Source organism: Lampetra planeri, chromosome 12 (genome assembly GCF_965212315.1).
Source record: "Lampetra planeri chromosome 12, kcLamPlan1.2.h2, whole genome shotgun sequence".
In the NCBI taxonomy this organism is placed as follows: domain Eukaryota; kingdom Metazoa; phylum Chordata; class Hyperoartia; order Petromyzontiformes; family Petromyzontidae; genus Lampetra; species Lampetra planeri.
Window position 1 is genome coordinate 6454784 of NC_136118.1, and position 21637 is coordinate 6476420.

The following is a 21637-nucleotide window of genomic DNA, read 5'->3' on the forward strand; positions in this document are numbered from 1 at the left end:
ACCATATTGACAACAAATTAAGCAAGTCACCACTACATGGGAATGAGGGCCAATGGTTAAGACTAATAATGGCGTGGCAGCCAAAGGGACACCCGAGAAAGTGTCCACCGCAGAGATGGAGTGATGAGATCAGCTTCCGGGTAGGAACCCAAATGGAATGCTGCATCCAGAGACAATGAGGGATGGTGATGGCTTAGAGAGGGATGCCTTCATCCAGCAGTTGGTAGACCGGTACCGAAAATTATGATTTACCGTACTTATTTTTTGGTAAATTTCCAGCCATTGTGTTATATGGATGTATTGGCAGACACCGGTGCAGCATAACACACCGTGCCTCATAAAACTGTCTGACGATGTCGCTGTTGCCCTTGAGTGAGTTGCACTCTCCCCATCAGAAGTTTATTCAGCAGCTGCTTTCCCGTTAGAACGTGTGACATGAGTAAAAATGTTTTGATGCCACAGTCCGCCAAGAAAGTATTCCGTCCAACCAAATCTAAGGCACGAGGAAAATCTGCCTTTGAAACATGGAGCCAATCGTCATCAGGCTGGGTGCTATACGATAACAGACTGAAGCTTCGTGTTCAGTTGCTTATAACATTCGTCTTCCGACTGCTTTGACATCACGAGAACTGATTTTGACATGCGCCACAATATTTTCTGGGGTTGTGCAAGTCGTGGGACAAAATTTTTTTTTTTTAAATATACATACTGTGCACAGGTGTACCTCCAATACGCTTATGTGCCTATTTGCAATGGGAATGTACAAATTCAAATCTGAGGTGTCACGATATATGAGGCAAACAGTTGCAACTATGAAGACATTCAATTTTGACTGCCCTTGATGCATTGGTGTTTACATAAGTCTTGCCTATGACCTAAACTGGATTAGTTGGAGGTTACGGTCACGCCAACCAAGTATAATTTAAGTAAACTTTTCCAAATAAGCACTTGCACCGAAAATGTTCCAATTATAAAGTAACCTAATTGTTCTATACTGTTATAGAATACATAAAAACTACTCGTTGTTTAAAAGTAGCTTAAGATAACTGCCAGCATGTGAATAGACAGAGATTGGGCATTGCACAATGTAAAATAATGACGATCATACTTTAAATTTAGTAAGGACAGCAAGACAGTATTAGTAAACGTAGACTGATTTATTTATTTTTAAACAAAGTAAACGTTTAACAAAGCCAGATGGATGCTTTACATTGTCACCCCCTTTGTCCAAGAAATGTACAAGAGATCTTTTAAACTTTTTTTTGCATTTTTATTTTCCTCGAAGTAGGAAGAGGGGGTGGGGGTCAGTGTTTTAATTTTCAAAATATAAAAAAAAATCCATCAATTGCATTTAAGATCCGGAAACATTTGTGCCCGAGATGCTCAAAATAACACTGGACCAAACGTTTACAAGCGTGCGGTTATCGTACGAGAGCCACGTCAAGGATGCAGAACCTGGCGCGGCACGTGGGGCAGGGCGCTCGGCTCGAGAGCCACACCTCCGGGTGCTGCTGGTCCTGCCGGCTGGCAAACCACTTGCCCATGCACGTGAGGCACCACATGGGACGGCAGAAGCAAGTCTGACACTCTCCCTCGGCGTTCCCATCGCACTGTTTGTGCAGCTTCACGGTGGCTGGCACCTGCATACATCCGATGCATGGCTCTGTCTCCTAGACGAGTGAGGAAAGCAGATTTATGTGGATAAGCGTTGATAAAATGCACATCAGGCCTGTGCACAAAATAGGATTCCTTATTTGAGAAAATCAGTGATGTTTAGGGCTGTGTTTTTCTTCACGAATTGTAACATATGCGAAAGATACATTTTGACATTTAAACATGCTGCTTACAGATACTATTGGGAAAATAAGGGATTGTTTATTCAGTCCTTTGCATGCGTGTGATCTTGGAGCCATTGCGTGAGTTTGGGTGTGCATGCGAGTGCACCTGCGTCACTTGTTTGCCTGCAGCAAGCTTCACGAGCCACTTCAAATGTTTGTGAGAATATATCACCCTGCCTATGCCAAGTATTGTCATTGCACATTACTGTCCCAGCCATGTATTCAAAATTTTCAAATAATTAATGACCAGATATTTTTGTTAACACTGGCTGACACTAATGTGTCTTTACATCTCACGGACAAAATTACCCAAAGAACATACTTAGCATATGGACAATATTATGTGTACAGCATATTAATTGTCAACATTAATGAAATATGGTGCTTTGTCTTATTTTATGGCTTGGCTTGGGAGGAAAGGTATTGTTAGACTTTTTGAGTTTGAGCTTGGCCAGAAATAATAGCCATGGTAATTCCCACGAGGCAACCTGAACTCTGCTCAACCCTCATGGGTCAGCAGGCATACACAAGAACCCATACCCATCGGACAGGGCCACCTTTTGTGTTTTGTTCTGTGCCAAGTGTTGTCTGCTACTCCTGGAATGTTTTTGTATTTATTATTAAGGGGAGATGCACAGCAGTGCTGACCGCCTGGTCACAACGGCCGCACTCATATGGAAGGTACCGTCGCTGACCGTTAGTATGGAGGCGGCACACAACGCTGTTTTGTGTGGCCAATGAAGGGCAGGTAAGCTGATCGCCGCTGTCACCGACTCGGGTCAGACATGGGCGATCCGATCTACAAATTAGTCTGTCGCCGTGTCGAGCCAACCATATACATTTCCCTACATCCCCTTGAGGAGAGGCAGCTTGATAGAAAAACAGGACAACTAAATCCATTCAAAATCCATTTTCTCCTCTGGGATGACAGCCCATTGAAGTTGGTGCAGATAAGATGCCACTGCTGATACATCTATTGGCTTTTCGGCACATACTAACGTTGTTAAATTGGTTATGTTGGAAGACTTGTTTTGTTTTTATATAGCTGAACAAAAACACAGCTTTGAACTCCCAGGCATGAATGCAAAATTATTGTACATAAACAAGGTCAGTAGCTCTGCAGCTAACCATAATTAACATCAACATGGGCTTGTTTTACATGGTTATTGCTGGGGTATGCTGCAAAAACACGAATTTACTTTTCTTGGAAATATTTCAATAAAATTGTATTGCAATAGCTACAAATATAATGGCAATTCAGAATTCAAATGATTCTGAAAGCATTTTAATTGATGAGATGGTGCACAGCTCATTAATTTACCTTTTTTTTTAATATATAAACATTTGAAATGCACACTGTCATGCACAACGCTTGATGTTGACTAGCTGATAAACACTTTATGAAATGGAATAACAATTATGTTAATGTACATATTATTTTATTTCGAAATCACGTGAAAACTGCCAAATTGCACACCAAGATATTCACTATTATTGTCTTACATTGATTGTAAATACAATAATAAACAGGTCTGTGTGCCAATTTACTGCTGGATGAATGCCTCCCCAGTATGTCGTTCATGGGGCTTGTTTGACCATACTTCCTGCTTGTTAGCACAGGTTTGTGAAGGGGGGGAGCAGAAGTGGATAAGATGTCACTACTTGTCACTGATGTTAGTCATAGCTTGAAATCAAACCAAGGTCACCCGGTTTATAGTGTTGTGTTCTCCACCCATACCTGCTGAATATAGAGGTGTTTTTTTAATTTAAGATGTCATGTTTATACAGTTTTGTATTTTCATACATTAGCATAAGTTAACTTTACGAAACGTTTTCAGTACATTGGTTATCATATACTGTTAGAATTTAAACGTTTTCATGTATTTAAATTCTTAATTGGTCATTCTTTGGTTATTTCGGTAAAGTCACGTATAAAGATCAAATAATAAATTAAATAATAGCATACGACGTTTCGATTGCAACACAAGCAATCATCATCAGGTATAAATGAAATAGCAACAAAAAATCTAACCAGAAAACTATAGACAGACATATAAGCAGACAGATATCACCAAGATACATAGAGAGAGTAACACAGGTACAGGGAGGGAGATCGTCTCTGTGGCGTGGCCTTAAATAGACAGAGGGGGGCGGAGGCAGAGAGAGGGAGGGGTTAGAGAAAAAAATGTATATGTCAATGAGTACGAAGAACGCGTAGTAAAGTATGCAGGCTTGAACATTAGGAGAGAGGGAGAAAAAACACACTAAATTAAATAACCTAGCAAAATATCGAAATGTTATGTAATACAACACAGAGAGTCGGTCAACACACAATTAAGGCTAAGTTAGAATTTAAGTGTGAAAATTCCAAAGAAAGACAAAACATAAAAACAAGATGGAACGGAGACACACAGACAGAGCAGAACATAAGAACGACAAAAAACGAGTGTAGACAGAAAAAAGTACACTAAATACACAGGCAGAGAGAAAACAAAAAACCCAGAGAGAGAGAAAAAGGTAAACTTGGAACTTCCCTGTAGAAGTGGTTCAATCTTAATTTTGGAGCTTTCGTGACTGCAGGAATTATTCTTTGGTTCTTTCGGTAAAGTCACGTATAAAGATAAAATAATAAATTGGTCACACTGGCTTTGAGTAAATTTTGCACGTAAAAAAACAGGCATTTACATGAACCCCACTCCATGACCAATACTCTATTTGAAAAGCTTATAGATTTTAAATGATAAAAAGGGCCCTCAAGGTCACACGTGCCAATCCTTGAATGCACATTGTTGTGATGCATGAAGTTTTATGTTGTACATAATATTATAATGAAATATAAATTATTAAAAAGAGAATGCACTGAATTTCAGACTACTTCCATTTGTTTTCTATGAGGTGTTAAGCATTAAAATGAATTTCAACACCAGCATAGGACAGACTATAGATGTCAATTGAACTATGTAATATTAGCTTTATAATGTTGGTATTCATGAAGCTGCTGAGCTACTTTTGCATGAAAACAAAATTTTTCTATGCCCATTCATGTCTACAAATCTCTCAGAAAAATGTTTTACATGACACTTCCACTTTAAACTTTCCAAGATTAGACTAAACACCAACGGGTTCTCCATAATTAAAGTAGACTTGTTACAGAATAGCTGTTATAACAAAGGTGAGTGATTGAGCTAAACATTCAGAAATAAAGCATCATTTATTTTTTGTCATATAAAAAAATGTTACGTGAACAGAATTACACACAACAGCTGAGCACAGTACTGTAATTGCTAAATTGGAAATAGTTTGCTTATTCTTGGTTCTTTCGGTAAAGTCACGTAGAAGGGAAATAATAAAATAATATTAATATAAAACAGGTGTGAAATCTTTCTGTGGATTTCACACCTGATGATGATTGCTTGTGTTGCAGTCGAAACGTCGTGAGAATTTTGATTGTTTTATATTCATATTATTTTATTATTTCCCTTCTACGTGACTTTACCGAAAGAACCAAGAATATGAATCCCTGTAGTCACGAAAGCTTTAAATCAAGATTTAATAGTTTGCTTGTTAAGTACTCTCCTGACCAAGGCTGCAGAGAGGAGCAATATTGTGTGGTTCAGTATTGAGTTTGGGGTGTACCTGCGGCTGTCCGACTGGCATGTAGTAGCAGTCATTGAGCTCCACTTGAGTCTTGAAAGCCTCCAGGAAGAGGTCGCTGAGCGTTTGGTGAATGACCACGTTGCGAGCATTGCGTATTGGGGCATGCAACTTCTCTCGCAGTTCTCCATACTCTGTCGAGTTCAACCTGCCACCCGGTAATTTTGCACTTTGTTTATAGTATACAGTATGCTTTTTGTCCCACTCTTATGCAGGTTAATAAATCATGTTACCAAAAACTTAACATACCTTTGTTACATTCATGTAGCGATTTTGTCAATTGACTACTTAAATTAAGGTCTCCCCACATGGTGCAGGTCGTGAATGTTATTTGACCACATTTCGCCACACTGGTCACTGCAGGTTGATGATGGCAGGGAGCATATAAACACAGGAGATTGAAACAGTACAACAATCAGAATCTGTACTTATCCTGGAGAAGTCCAATGAGCTATGAAGGCTCTTTTCACAGATGTCCAGGACATGGATCTAATGTGCTGCCCTCTGCTGCTCACAACATAGCCTATGTAATTTAACGATACATATTTTATGCTTAAGGGCAGATATCCACATTGGATGATGAACCAGCTGGACTGAGTTCAATTCCTGGCCATGGCTACCATCAGTGGTGACTGATATCTACACCGGTCTTGCAGCCTCCCCACTTTATAAACCTGCAATGACCAGTGAGGTGAAGTATGGTCAAACTAACCCCATAATCCATGTGGTGTGTGAAGACCTTCACCCAGTAGTGGAATGATAAATGGCTGTACGTCTTAATTAAAACATTTAACATCCCATCCATATCTGGAAAGTATGACAACAAGCAGTCTGCATTAGCCGTTAAAATATTAATAATATTACTTGAAATAAATATGGCACTATTCATTGGGGAAAACCGAAACCCTGCTGCTTCATGACGGGTATGATTACAGTCACAGTAGGATCCCAGATATAGTTCAGTTAGCAATTTCAGGAATGCACGTTGCTTTATTAGTTATATTCATGATTTATTCAGGAATAAGTCAATGTTCACTGCATATAAATAGTTAAACTATCCCAATACAGCACACGTAATGTCATTTAGACAATGTGTTTAAAAACACTGTTGATAAAGTAAATGGGAGAAAATTTAATTACAAATAAAAAAATATTATCTATATACTGTCCTGCAAACAATTTACTGCCTTTAAAGACATTAAAAAATAACATAAGAGGAAAGGAGGATAAATCAGAACAGCTTTTAAATGGTAATTATGATGCTAAACTGTTTAAAAAACAGATGGCACTTTGGTTGTATTGCTCTTCAGATGATTTACTTTACGTTAACTATTTATTCACATGTTGATGAAACACGTTCCTTTGCCAATATCTAGTGAAAAAAATCACTGGCAGTGGAAAATTTGAACTTGTGGAAAAAAATATGAAGCAATCCTGAGATAATCAAATAGCAATTTCTCAAACACATCATGTTGTTTGCAGCCCAGTGAAAACATTAATGTATCGCCTTTTATACACTTCAAGTACGTTAGTGAATGACATATATAGAAAATCTAAATATTACATAAAACCTATTATCACATTACATAGATTGTCCTCTTTCAAATCTAGAATAGATTGTCCTCTTTTTATTATGAGTAACAATGCCAATTTGCCAAAAAATATCAAAGCCACATCTATTGTGAAAGAAAACTACTCCCTAATAGGATACTGCAGTTAAAAAACCCTAAGAGAGAATGTTGTGGGAAACATCTTGTGGTTAATAATTTGTTTATGATATGCATCACGATTTCTGAAGCTGCTGGCCCAGTTTAACGTCCTTCCGATTATAACTGCTTTCTTAGTGACACCTAGTGGTGCCAAACGGTGGCCGCAGAGAGGAAGTAAACTCCGTGTATCTGGGGTAAACAGGGGAATAGGTACCCCTGTTCCAAATATCCAGGGTTCCAACGGGAGGTGGGGGAGGTGTGGGGGAGGTGTGGGGGAGGTGTGGGGGAGGTATGGGGGGTGTAATTAACCATGGATAACCTCGGATAATTGGAAGGATTTTTCATTTATCCATGGTCCCAAGCATTTTGTGACGAAGTTTCCATCAGAACAAGGGCACAATCATTCGTTGCACGTCTCTGAAGGCAAGTCCTACAGTATTTCCCCAAACACGACATGCGTATGGGAAGGGAGAGACCCTGAAGGACTAGCACCTCAGCAATGCAGTGCAGATAGCGCTGCATCAGCATTTGCATCCATACTTGATTTGGCACCAGGAGGTGGTCCTAAGCTCTCTTCAGCCACTTTACCCCGATTAATCCCGGATATTTGGAAGAATTTTGCTGAATAACTCCATGTATCTATGGTTCTAACCCCGAATAACTAAGTATTTGCCATATAACTCTGTTTAATCATGGTCTGGACCCCTAATATTTAGATGGCCATGCCCTCTGGATATTTGGAATAGACAACTCATTTTAAGCGATTCCGAGAAACGAATTCACGGAAAATTGTCACAGATAAATTGAGTTTGACCGCATTTAGAAATATAAGATAATGCAGTTCAAATAACATTCAAATGTTTTGGTAGGGATGAAATGATGTATTCAGTAATTCTAAACCACATGGAACCTACATAATAACCAGTATTTTTATTTGTATATTTTATATAATGGTTTTACATGCCATCTTCAGAGACAAGTAGCCACTACATTCAACTTGCTAAAAATATATATTATTGAATCGAAACACCACCGAATTGCCACAATTCATCAAATTATTGGGAGGTGAATCGTGAAATCACTAGTTTTTAGTTTAAAATGAAGAACATAAGCAGTATAATTTGTTTGTGGTAATTCATGGGAACATCTGTCAAAGAGAATGAAGAGGAAGCTCTGCCTCTTGAGTTTTCTCACCTAATGTCGAAAGCTGGCACGCCTGGGGTGATGCTGACCACGCGTATGGTGAGGAACTGAATGGCAGAACTTGTTTCAGGCGACAGTGAGTGCTGCCGTGACTCGGTCAACGTCAGGTGTATGTCCCGCTGCTGAGCCACGTTCACTTTGTAAGGAGTCACCTGCAGCCACACGTGATAAACACCACACTGGTCCGATGTACATCATGTACATTAAGTAATTTATGTATTTTTTAAATTCAGAGTTCAGTTTGTATTCAAGAGCAACGAGCTTTTACCTTCACCACCCAAGAATCTGTGACAATGACTCTTGCCTCCGGAGGACCCGTAGCAAACTTGTCAATGCGTCGGAACTCTGTATTAAGTGACACAGCAGCGGTGCGCCAACTCATGGAAGAGGAAACATGGCGGGCAAGCGCCCGTGCAAGTGGATGGTTTCCCCAGCCATTCCGTGACCAAAAATATCCCAGCGTGCCCAAGCAAGCAGGCACGATGAGGGAGACGAGCAGGTACATCCTCCAGCTGTCACTGGCCTTGTGGAAGTAAAATAGTTGTGCTTTTGGTACAGTGAAGCCCATTCCGATGTAGTAACCTAGATAGCGGTGAGAACATACAAATTTGTTTATTTTCATTTTATATCAGAAAATAGTTTATTGGATTCACATACACTTTTAACAAAAAAATCCCATAGCACTATTTTACATGTAACATAAGAGCTTTATCTTATTTAATGAACAGCGCCTACTTGGCATTGGTTATTTTAACATCTTATAAATATTACCAATTCAACCAGTTGTATTAATAATTACAAATATCAGGCAAAACCACATGTAAATAAAATAGCTAGTTATTTTAATTATGCATCCCAAACTGGTATCGCCCCAACCTGTGGTTTCTAACCTGACCACGGGTGGTCTTGCAAGTGGTAAGTGGTCCGTGGAATGAAAACAGATACTATGATTTAGATTGGTTATAATTTCTAAAGATATGCTATTGGTGCATAGTAGTCTGCGAAAAATGTTTAAGGGATGACAGTGGTCTGCAAATCCAGAAAGGTTGGGAACCACTGCTCTATAGTATGACCATATATTTAGTAAAACCTTAACCTATAAATTTCATATAAAAACACCAACATGTCACAGTCACAAAAACAGCAAGATCAGTTGATTTACAACACGAGCAAGCTGTGCTCACGCATACCAAGAGGCAGGAGGGCATGCACAACCATGGTGGTGGTGGTGCGCCGTGTATGGTAGCGCACAAAGTCGAGATCCTCACTACCCAGCCACCCCGAGAAGAGCCCTTGCACCGTGATTCCCGCCGAGCGGAACTCCGTGGGGGTCAGCAAGAAGCATACACAAAAAAGGAGGTAGGCAAGTGTGAACACCATCTCTGGGGACTCCATGGCTCTGTAAAACAAGGTGGGGGAAAGAAAAAAAAATCTGTAGCCATAATCTGGTACTGTAAAATACTAAACGCATTCATGTCAAATTTTAAGTGGTACAGTTTCAGCAATTACAGTTGTTATTTAATGGCAATGTGAAACAACAGGTTGCTGAATACTACTGATGTGTAGTTCTCAGAAAATGTATTGGATCATTAGCGTAATTAATTTGTGTAAATTTTCTTATTTGCTGAATAATTCTAAGCAGGCTTTGCATCACATGTACTTATCATATTGGGGAAGGATGAGTCTTTAACATACCAAAATGTTCGATGTAGTGAAATAATTGACTGTCATTTAATAACCCAGGAAAGCCTCATCGAGAATACTTTTTCAGGAGGGTTCTACATTCGGATGTTTTGAAAATTATTTTTGAGAGCACTTTGTATTCGGGAGATAATTTTTTTTTAACTTATTTTACCTAAATAATATCCAATTGAATGCGGGAAAACGAGTTCATTTTCCCCAAATGCAGTTCTATAGCCTTCCAACCACCTCAAAACTCAGGCGGTTTGGAAGTTTCACATCCAAGTAAAATCTACCAAAACGTTGCCTCCAAATTACTGGATGAGAGACGTGTACCACAAAGGCCTGGTACATTGGAGTTAGAGTACAACTATGGAAATCGATCAGGATAGTCCTAAACGTAAACATATACACACTGACCACCAAGAGGATGTCGTAATTTTATGCACAAATTACAAATGACCGTACACTCAGAACAATCACTGTACTGCACGTCAACATATCAATTCAAAGTCGCTGCCACGTTGATTCCACTGTTATATCACATTGACCACCAGCATGTTAGCCGTAACCCAATATCGCCAAACTGGAGCCCCAATTTGTCCAGCATGGACTGTGACACTTCATCTTCACCTACAATTAACTTAGTCGTTTTCACACTCTCACTGGCCAGAAGGTCTCTCATGACATTAAATGTCAAACCACTGCTGGGTGAGAACCTCTCCATGTCGTGCGGGTCGTAAATGTTATTCGATCATACATCAGGCTGGTCAGTGCTCTTGCACATCATCGTACACTGCAATGGAACTTCACTGCACTGCCCTCTGCTGCCCAACGTAACCTCGCAGCAGCCGATGACCGGCTGCCACGGCACGGTTGTCATCCAACATAGCACAATCGCAACCTCAATGTTTGCCGAGCTTCTTAGATGTTGCGCACTCTAGGTGAGATTTGCTGTAGGCCCTAAATGCAAATCGCAGTCCTGTATCCAGGCCCCACGGTTGTCTGGCATATTGAGTCGACGTCGTCTCTTGCAACTCACAGTCGCTGACGCCGCCACGAGCAACCAGTTTCCTTCCACTGTCTCTTCCTCCTCCACTACCCCTAACCCCAACCCCGACAGAACCAGCGCCGGCTTCTCCCACACCAGCGCCACTGTTTTGCCTTGATGCGATGACGTCACATCCACGGGTAAGAGCAAGTGTTGACGTCACCGATAGGGGGCGGGTGATGACGTCATTATAGGGAGCGAGTGGGGACGTCACGCACGCGGAGCGAGTGGAGAGTGGTGTCACACCCATAGGATGTGAGTGGTGACGTCATCCACGCGGAGAGAGAGGCGACGTCACCTATAGTGAGCGAGTAGGGAGCGGGTGGAGTCACACACGGGGTTGTGAGTGGTGACGTCACCCACGCGGAGAGAGAGGTGACGTCACCTATAGTGAGCGAGTAGGGAGCGGGTGGAGTCACACACGGGGTTGTGAGTGGTGACGTCACCCACGCGGAGAGAGAGGTGACGTCACCTATAGTGAGCGAGTGGGGAGCGGGTGGAGTCACCCACGGGGTTGTGAGTGGTGACGTCACCCACGCGGAGAGAGAGGTGACGTCACCTATAGTGAGCGAGTGGAGAGCGGGTAGTTGTCACCCACGGAGTTGTGAGTGGTAACGTCCCCCACGCGGAGAGAGAGGTGACGTCACCAATAGTGAGCGAGTGGGGAGCGGGTGGAGTCACCCACGGAGTTGTGAGTGGTGACGTCACCAATAGTGAGCGAGTGGGGAGCGGGTGGTAGTCACCCACGGAGTTGTGAGTGGTGACGTCACCCACGCGGAGAGAGGTGACGTCACCTATAGCGGGTGGAGTCACCCACGGAGTTGTGAGTGGTGACGTCACCCACGCGGAGAGAGTGGTGACGTCATCCGTGGGGAGCGGATGGTGAACAATTTTCCTATTGAATGTTTCTGATTTACTGCAATTTCCACCCGTCCTTCGACGGGCAGAAAAGATAGTTGTAAACAAATTGTCTGATGACAAAGTTTTTCAATTGTATGACTCGTTACCTAAGTGTAGCTATTGAGTAACACATCCATTAAAAAGTACCTGCTGAGATTAAAAAAAAGATTATTGTAATTTTATTTGTATATTATTTTCAAGTGATTTGTTTACCTTTGCTATATTTTGCACTCCCATCGTGTTTTTGTGTTGTAACTTTCTGACCAGTCCCTACTGGACATCTGTGAAAAATAACTTTGCAGCTCATCGGATTCCTCCAGTATAAATACATCTTATTAAATCGCCGTACGAAGTGTTACCTAAGTATATCTATTGAGTAACATAATTACTATTTTTTACTAACATTACTAAAAGGGGGCCGTCCATAAATGACGTCACGCGATTTTGGACGATTTTTGACCTCCCCCCTCGTCACATGGCGTCACAAAAAGTCAGACCCCCCCTCAAATATGACGTCACAAAGCTCTCCCCCCCCCCAAATATAAAACATGCTTCAAATCGCATTAAACTATTGTCATTGTAGTGCGTATTTAATGTGCCGCTGCACCCTCATGTTGTAAGAGAAAACATTTATTCAAAAGTATATTTAATTAAGTAGAACGTGTTGTCTATATTTATTTAAAGTTGCGCATTTTGATGTGACGTCACATTTCTCAAACCCCCCCCCCCCGCTCGTCACACATCGTCAAAAATTCTAGATTTGAAGCTTTCGTGACTGCAAGGATTAATACTCTTTGGTTTTTTCGGTAAAGTCACGTAGGTAAAACAATCAATAAAATAAATGAAATTTTAGTTTTCATTTATAATATGTTATTGATTGTTGTAGGTAAGACAATCAATAAAAGACATGAAATTTTAGTTTTCATTTATTTAATTTTATTGTTGTAGGTAAAACAATCAATAAAATAAAATAAATGAAATTTTAGTTTTCATTCATTGTATTGTTTTACCTACCTGATTTTTCCGAAAAAACCAAAGAGTATCGTCACAAATATCTGACCCCCGCCCTCCCTAGGTGCGTGACGTCATTTATGGACGGCCCCAAACTAATGACGGAAGGACCGTTTTACCGGAACCTAACAGGATGTGACGTCGGGGGGTCCCCCGGAAGTATTTAATGGGGGGGGGGGGGGGCGTGTGGTAGGGCACGCTGCTGGGGGTCGCCACTTCTCGCCTGGGCCCCACGTGTTGCGATAGAGGTCCACGTGTTGTGGTAGAGGTCGCCGGTCGCGTGCCGTGGCGTGCCCGCTGCACTCGCTGTCCTGCGTGGCCGAGGCGGCCGCTGTGAGCTCTTGGCAGTCAACGCGTAAGCGACGTGAGCTGTTTAAGATGATTGTGTTGTTCGAGGCAATTGGTTGCTAGCGCGAATTGCGGGAACTCCCACAGGGTGTTTGAAAGACAATTGTTGTTGCCAAAGTAGTTGCTACGAAGAAGTGCCGTTGTCCGAAACGTCGCCTATTTTATAGATGTGTTTTACTTTTAAGGCAGTGGTGTTATTGACCAATGTGTTTTTAATTTTGTCGATAGATTTAGGGAGCGACTTTTTGGGGTTTTCCTAACGACAGCAATTTGTCAAAGCTGCCCACAAATACTGTCTAGGACAGGGGTCGGCAACCAAAATAACAAGAAGAGCCATTTCTTTCCAATTCGGTACAAAATTCAGAATTTCAAGAGCCGCAATGCATCTGAGTAAATACTGTACATACGTACATATTGTCAAGAAGCAGCCCATAAAGAGCCGCATGCGGCTCCGGAGCCGTAGGTTGCCGACCCCTGGTCTGGGACGAGGACAATACCGCTTCTGCTTCCGTTTTGGCTTCCAGAAACTATTAAGGATTCGGTATAAGAGTTTGCAACACTTGGTAAATCTAATTAAAGGTGATGACATCGCATGTTAATGATATTATGGCTTTGACTGTTTTATATCAACTGTAAATGACTAACCCTTGGTGTTAGTGTCGTATGGGCAAGCGGTTAAAATAGAAATGTATTGCATTTAATGTTTGTACGATATTTCTCATGAGAATTACAATACTACGGCAATTAATCAACTCGCCAGTAATAATCTTGATTGTGTCTGACCTCGGAACCTAAGCCTAGTTCGTGCTTGAATGGGTGACCACAATGCACAAACAGCTTGTCTTGGAGCTGCAGGCCACGAGTTGTAAAGTCAGATGGCAATGCAGGACAAAATCACTGTTTTTAAATCCTTTATATTAAGTTCACTTGCTTGCTTGCGCGCTTACGACCGTGCAAATCTTTCGGTCGTTTTTTTTAACCCACTTCCCGTGATCCAATCGAGCTGACATTTTGCACACAGACTCGTTGTGCGTGACAATTTATTTTCGTGAAAATTTTTTTCCCAAAATTTTCCACTTTTTAGGAATAAAAAAAATGTCATATTTAATTTAAAATACCAATGTGATAAAAATGAAACTTTTACTCAAGAAAAACAGAAATGAATTATAAAATAAAACCGATGCCACGCATATAAAGGATTTATAGTGAAAAACTTTACGGGTTAATTTTTGTACTATCTTAATTTTAGAACTTTCGTGACTGCAGGAATTATTATTTGGTTCTTTCGGTTAAGTCACGTCTAAAGATAATATAATACATTTTTTATTTAATTTAATTTATTATTTTATCTTTAGACGTGACTTAACCGAAAGAACCAAATAATACTTTTTGTACTTTTATGCCTCCACGTCTGTGCTCTTCGCCTTCACCAACCCGTACTGACAAGCTTATGGTCAAATAATGCCTACAACCCAGATCCCTTATTTGCATCGTCCTGCAAATGGATTGGCAACAGGGCTGTGGCATGCAAATCCATATAGTCATTATAATCTCAAGAACTTGCAAATTATAGGGAACAAAAGGTGAAAAGTGTATTGAGCATATCGAGATTAATAATACTGTAGTACTGTTTACACATGAAAGCTAATGAAGTTGCAATACTTTTTCAGGAGGGTCCTGCATTGTATTGTTTGACAACTTTAGTTCATGAGTGTTTTACTTTGGCGAATTTATAGTGTTTCATTCGATGAATGCTTGTAATTGTACTTAAATAAAGGAATCTGTGCATCAGCGGAACAAATGCAAAATCAGAGACATCGACTGTAGAGAAGTAAGTGGGCTTGGGCAGGACACATCAAAAGACGTGATTATGGCCAATGGATGAGACTGGTGACAGATGGAAAGAAAATGTACCCAACAAGTGCAACTACTAGAGGTAGAACGATGATATATCTTCACGAGTGAGGTATATTGTGGCATTTTAGAAGCTTGCGGGATGTGAATGGAGATATGCAGAGACTTTTAACCAGCAGTGGATACACAATGTATGAATGATGATGTTGGAAGACACCTTGCATTGACCTGCTAGCTGCAGGATCAGACCCTGAACATGGACGGCGTGGAGGCAGCGCAGACGAAGGTGCAGGATGCCGTGAGTGGCATGGTGGACAAGCTGGAGAGGGAACACATCCGTAAGATGCAGGTAAACCATACCAAAGTATAAACCATACACTTGCACTGTTTTCCTGTACAGAAGCTACAGCAACTAGGTTGGGGACGTTTACATGTGCACTAGGCTAGAGGTGTCGGCAAATAGGTGCTTATAGGTTGATTTTGCCGATTGCAGTGTCTTATTAACGCTAAGATTTCTAAGAGTATGGAATATTTGATATGTTTCTGTGTGCTGTTCTCCAGGCACGCATGTTCCGCTGCAGTGCAGAGTGCTGTGAAAACAGCGCAGCGTCAATGTCGGCTGTACACCATTGTATCGAGAGATGCCATGCTCCTCTGGTGCAGGCCCAGAGTATTGTCACCAATGAGCTGGAAAGATTTCAGGTTTGCTCTTGTTTCCTGACCATTTGTCCAATCAGCCTTTTATGTGCATCCTGCATTGGTTTGATTTTTGTATCATTCACACAAATATTTTCTATATTCCTGTGTTCAGAACCGCTTGCAGCGCTGTGCAATGAGCTGCAATGACAAGGCCAAGGACTTGTTTGACTCGGGGACCAAGGAGCAAGTCGTAAAACAGCAGCTGGAGTCGTGTGTGCGCTCTTGTGCAGATGAACACCACGATCTCATCCCCAGTGCGACTCGTCGATTGCACGACACTCTATCGTCCTTGCCACAGTAACTGTCCTCACCAGATGAAAATGTGGAGGGAGAGCAGTCGGTGAACTTGCTGTTTGGAAGGAATATATTACATCTGAAATATTGTATGACATTGCTAGGGTAGTGAGGATGGTTTGCACTCAGGCTATTGGTGCATGTACAAAGAAATAATTTTACCTAAATATGAGCTGACTTGTCAACAGCTTTTGCAACATTTTTTTACATATGTTGTTTTTGTTGGATACTGTGTGTGGTTTATTGTGTTAAGTCTAATGTTAATGACTTGGGCCCTGAAAGCTATTATATTTTATTGACCTATGTGATGATTGAAAATGCAGGTTACACTGTCAATAAAGGAGAATCTGAAATTATTTAACATTTTCTTGTCACTATTCTACAATTAAAGAAAGACCTATGTTTGCCATTTCCTAGCATGTAGCAGTGTTGGCTCTTGATTATGAAAATCAACATGAAAATGTAGCTCATTTAGAAAAAAATATAAAACTTTATAAAATCAAATTACTATATAATTGATGTATTAATATACAGTAATACATTATTCATACATTGTACAATGCAAGTTCAGAGATTTAATCTCTTACATTTACTTCGTGACCAAAAATTGTATCCTGTTCAGAAGACACCTTGGGTTCCCTGAACCAGTGATGCAACTTTTAAATTCCCCTGACAGGAGCCACATTGCTGTTTAATGTTCACATGCTACATATACAGATAATCCTCGACTTATAAATATCCGCACAGATTTTTTTTTACATCGTCTGAACTCGCACTTTTGAAAGGAACCGCGGAACTACTGTTAAGCGGAGCGATCCTCAACAAGATGTGTTGAGTCACAGCAGCCTGCTAGGAGTGTGTGTGAAAGTGTGTGTGGGGAGCCGGCAAAAACAATCCCCTACCTTGCCGTGGTGCTGGATGGCAACGCTGTGGTGGGTAGTGCCGTGGGGGGAGAGAATTTAGATTGACCATTCCCCTGATGGCATTTGTAATCACCACAGCAGCCAAATGGGGAAACCTAAGCCTAGTTCGATTCCTGCTCATATCCAACAGCAGTGATGATTATCTGATCCAGTCCTGGGCCTCCCCTAGGTCGACTCAACCGCGATGTACAAACATCGCCACTGGGGAGTCAAAGGTGGCCGGGCGTGCTGGTGGGCCACCCACCCACTTGTGTGCCGTGTCGGCCTTGATAAGTGTTCGCGAACAGCACTTGCCTCCACAGCCTGTTAAGGCTATACGGGGAGATCGTTGGTGTTTGTATGCAATTGTCCCCACAATTGTATACACACACAGTCATCATCAGGACTCGAGGTAAGTGAAAATAAAACTAGATTTATTTCTCTGTTACTTTATTTTGTTTCTATTTACTGTACAGTTTATTACAGTATCGCATGCAAACGAACATGTTTTCTGATTTGTGTATTTAATGCGTCCCATTTTTCTGCAACTTGTACACTTGTTACACTGACCGTGCGTACATTTAAAGACGACGTTATTGTTCCGACTTACGAACGGGGCTCGTGCATAATGCACGGGCATAATGACTTTATGCACGGGCATAATATGACTTTAAACCCCCCGCCAAACCTACGCATTTCACAAGTAGTACTAATCACATATCTGCATTTCCCATAAATATGCTACATTCCTCTTGATATGCAAATTATTTGGTCAAGGCGCTCTTCCCCCCTCCATCCCAGCTTAAATAGGCGCACCAAGCCTGGGGTGTGTCATTCAGACTGTCTTCTCGACAGACCTGTTCTCCACCTGAGGACGGCTGCTTGCGTTGTGGCCGAAACGTCGTGAGAACTATTTTATAATGTTTTATTTTTATTATTTTATTATTTCCATTCTACGTGACTTTACCGAAAGAACCAAGAAGATGAATCCCTGCAGTCACGAAAGCTTTAAATCGAAATTCAGGGGCTCAAGAACTTAAAGTGTTCGTGGGAGGCACAAGGGGCGGGGCGGGGCTTGGCGGGGGTGGGGTTTAGGAGGGGGCGGGGCTTGGGAGGGGCTGTGCACGTCACGTGATCCCGAGCGGAAGTGCGTCACGTAGTGGCGGCCACACTCCGCGGCCTCCTCTCGCCTCCTCCCCGTGGGCCCCTCAGACGCTTCGCGACTTTCATTTCACGACTCGAATCGAGTGAAAGACCGCGTCCACCATGAGCAAGGCGCATCCCCCCGAGCTCAAGAAGTAAGCGGCGGTCACGCGGCCCCACGGAAGCCGACGCGCGATCAACGCTGGCGGGGAGTTTGTGCGCGGGAATGAGCGCTGCGGCCTACGTGGGCTTAGGCGAGGCGCTGGTTGCGGCCTATCACTCGCCATTAACAATTGTCTGGAGCGCGTGCGGTGCTTTATTTGTTGTTAATTACCGTGTTTAGTTTACGCATGAATGGACTACGGCCGTAAATTGCTTCGATGTATGCGCCGAGCACGACTTGGTTGTTAGTGTCGCCAGCCTGCTGCTGGCTTCATGCGTGAATGAATGAACGGGGCCGCATGTGTATCTTTGTCCCTAACGTGTGCGCCTCCTTGTGTCTTTCTTGGCTTTAGGTTCATGGACAAGAAGCTGAGCCGTAAGTAATTGTCGATGTTTTTGCCGGGCATGAAAAATGTTAAGCGTATCATAATTACGATTATTTGACCGAACACTGTATCGCGCTTAAAGGCTCTTGATTTGTTTTCTTTATACTCTGGAGCTTTGTCGACTCTAGTGATTACATTATTTTTACAGAAATTTTGCGAATTCATGGCCTCTGATTAACTTGATTGTTGCCTTGCAGTGAAGTTGAACGGGTCGCGGACGGTAACGGGCATCCTACGCGGCTTCGATCCTTTCATGAACCTGGTGATGGACGAGTGCTTTGAGCTGTGTCAGGGCGGCGTGCAGAACGATGTTGGCATGGTGGTGAGTGAGCAGCCACTGGCGTCGTGCTTTCATGCAATTTAAATCAGAATAATCAGCCTTTATCAATCTAAGCTATACTATTTTTTATTTACCAGGTCAGGCCCACTGAGCTCTATAGGACTGGCCACACATGATAGTCAAATACTCAAAATTCATCGTTATAAATGTGTAAGGAAAAACTGGAGGACCCAGAGAAAAATCTACGCGACCATGGGGATAACATGCAAACACCAAATATATAGGCGTCATTGTCGGGATCGAACCCATGACCTGTGTACCAGGCGAGGTAGTTAACATTTTGCCACAGTGGCGCCCACTGCTCGGTGCTTGTTCACTTGCAACTTCGATTTTGTCAAACTTCACGGTGGTAGGGTGTTTCGGAAGGGTCACTGCAAAAGAACAGGATGCCTTCTTGATTTGACCATTGCTACATAGAACGCACCGACTATCTAAAGAAAAAAAAATTCTGAAGAGTGGCAACCTTATTCTATCATAGAGCGAGAGTAAGACAGTAATTATGGAGTGGGATTCTAGTCTCCGTGCAAATTATACATACAATTTTGGGGTACAAGATTTAATTGGATAGTGCCCAGATAAGCCAGAATATCAGTACGTTTATGCAGAAACGTTGTTAGTCATTTAATGAGTAATATGTTTTAATACTTTAGCTTATTTGCGTTTGTTTCTATAGCTGAGAATGAAGCTGTATTGCTATGAATTAAAATGTCCTATGGCGACATTTGGCATTGAAGCAGTATATTTAAAAGTACCATGGTAGAGCTGTGTTTTTATATAAACCATCTGTGTTTTACCTTGATTAGTTTTAAAATGAATTTACATTGTTTTGCCACTTAATATACCTTACGCAATTGTGAATAAAAAAGTAATGTTTGGTTACAGAAAAATTACTTTCTGACATTAATTGAGCTCTTTTTTTTTTTCAACAGGTTATTAGAGGAAACAGTATCATCATGTTGGAGGCCCTGGAGCGAGTATAGCTCTCCATGAGCTCTTCATGTTTATCATGTCAAGCGTTCATAGAAACCGTTTCATAATATTCTTGGAAAATAATACATTGATGCAATTGTTTAGATGCAGCAAGGATTGTTTGTACGTAACATAAATGTCCCCTTGTTTATACAATAAAGTTGTAATTTTTACGTTGTGCATTCAATCGTTTTGTGGGTTTATTAGAGTATATTGCAACCTTTTGGTTATTCGCGTCTTGTATTTTTATTGGTTTAGAATGCCAAAAAACATTCTTCAGCCATGGTCTATCCACGTGTAGATAAAAACATTCACAAACCGTCACTATCATGGTTTAGTGTAAAAGTCCATCTACTGCACATGAGATTATTTCATTGCTCAATGATAATTATCAGTGTGGACATTCAGGTGTGCACCCTCCTTTGTCATTGCTGTTTCTTGAACTCCATCAATCATGCGTTACAGCAATGTGTCCTGCCCCAAGCCCACCACGATATATATCAGAGGTGGGACAAAGTCATTGTTATGCAAGTCCAAGTCGAGTCGCAAGTCATCAAATTCATGACTCGAGTCTGACTCGAGTCCAAGTCACATGACTCGAGTCCACACCTCTGATATATATAAATATGAAGCTAAATGTTTACGATCTCTAATGCATGTTTTCCGCCAGTAAATCCAAGCTTGCACCTCTCCATGCTTTGTGTACTTGGCTTTTTATTTATATTATCTACTAGCTTGTATACCTGGTGTTGCCCGGGCCAAATAATATTTCAAAACTATTCAAAATCTAACAGCAGTGCGTACTGACTGGTGGTACCTGCTATGATTACAGCAGTGCATACCGACTAGTGGTACCTGCTATCACGACAGTACATGCTGATTATATAGCACAAAGTACTCGCCTGAGTGGCGTGGTGAGGCCTAGTCCCGTGTAGAGCCTCCGGACTCGCCGAGATTGTCCAGCCGGCCGAGGTGGCACCTTGGCAGGCTGGGGCTGGGCTGCTATCTTTGACCCCCTCTGCCACGATCTCCTCGGCCGCTCTGCAGTAATATCTACGACCTATAGTGGTAGCATCTACCGACGTTATAATAGTAACTGCACGCATCGGGGTGGGTGGGACATCACAGTGAAGAATTAACGTCAACGTTTAGTGTATTTTTATAGCATTTTTAACGCGAAATAAAATGTCCCCCTCACTCCCACCAAAGGCGGGCGACTTAGCATGGGCCGTCCCCCCCACCATAGGCACGTGAGTTGGTATGGGCGTGCACGCGTCATAAATAAATAGCGCACAAAAATCGCACTAAATCGCTAATTAAACTAATTTAAAGTTGACGGATGTGGAAAAGAAATAACACTTGCTGACGGCGGGGCTTACGGCGTGGTACCTGGCTATTTTTATTTTTCGTAAACCCCACCGTTGAGCCAAATCATTTGCAAGCGCGCGAATACAGAAACCCACACACAATTTTTTTCTATATATAAGAAATATA

At 41.8% G+C, this 21637-nt stretch overlaps 3 protein-coding genes across 6 annotated transcripts; 2 read left to right on the plus strand and 1 right to left on the minus strand.

Moving 5' to 3' along the window:
* Positions 1 to 1138: 1138 nt before the first annotated feature.
* Positions 1139 to 11278, minus strand: TMEM129 (transmembrane protein 129, E3 ubiquitin ligase). 3 transcript variants are annotated; one of them, XM_078599308.1, is made up of 6 exons: positions 11127 to 11278; positions 9595 to 9803; positions 8673 to 8986; positions 8396 to 8556; positions 5475 to 5640; positions 1139 to 1670 (listed from the first exon to the last, which is right to left on the minus strand). In XM_078599308.1, exons 2-6 carry the CDS (start codon positions 9797 to 9799, stop codon positions 1422 to 1424), a joined length of 1095 nt encoding a protein of 364 aa, XP_078455434.1. In that variant the 5' UTR covers positions 9800 to 9803; positions 11127 to 11278; the 3' UTR covers positions 1139 to 1421. The 3 variants fall into 3 exon arrangements, with proteins under 3 accessions (XP_078455434.1, XP_078455435.1, XP_078455436.1); XM_078599309.1 differs by having other exon boundaries at positions 10989 to 11177; XM_078599310.1 differs by lacking the exon at positions 5475 to 5640 and having other exon boundaries at positions 11127 to 11259.
* A 1941-nt stretch (positions 11279 to 13219) lies between these two features.
* LOC144721583 (protein FAM136A-like) lies at positions 13220 to 16597 on the plus strand. Of its 2 annotated transcripts, none has more exons than XM_078599313.1 (4): positions 13220 to 13401; positions 15484 to 15597; positions 15810 to 15950; positions 16060 to 16597. In XM_078599313.1, the coding sequence occupies exons 2-4, from the start codon at positions 15505 to 15507 to the stop codon at positions 16246 to 16248; spliced, it is 423 nt and encodes a 140-aa protein (XP_078455439.1). In that variant the 5' UTR covers positions 13220 to 13401; positions 15484 to 15504; the 3' UTR covers positions 16249 to 16597. The 2 variants fall into 2 exon arrangements, with proteins under 2 accessions (XP_078455439.1, XP_078455440.1); XM_078599314.1 differs by having other exon boundaries at positions 13226 to 13410.
* Positions 16598 to 18228: 1631 nt separating this feature from the next.
* On the plus strand, positions 18229 to 20325 carry SNRPG (small nuclear ribonucleoprotein polypeptide G). Its single transcript, XM_078599337.1, has 4 exons — positions 18229 to 18441; positions 18802 to 18824; positions 19032 to 19156; positions 20104 to 20325. Exons 1-4 carry the CDS (start codon positions 18410 to 18412, stop codon positions 20152 to 20154), a joined length of 231 nt encoding a protein of 76 aa, XP_078455463.1. The 5' UTR covers positions 18229 to 18409; the 3' UTR covers positions 20155 to 20325.
* Positions 20326 to 21637: the final 1312 nt, after the last annotated feature.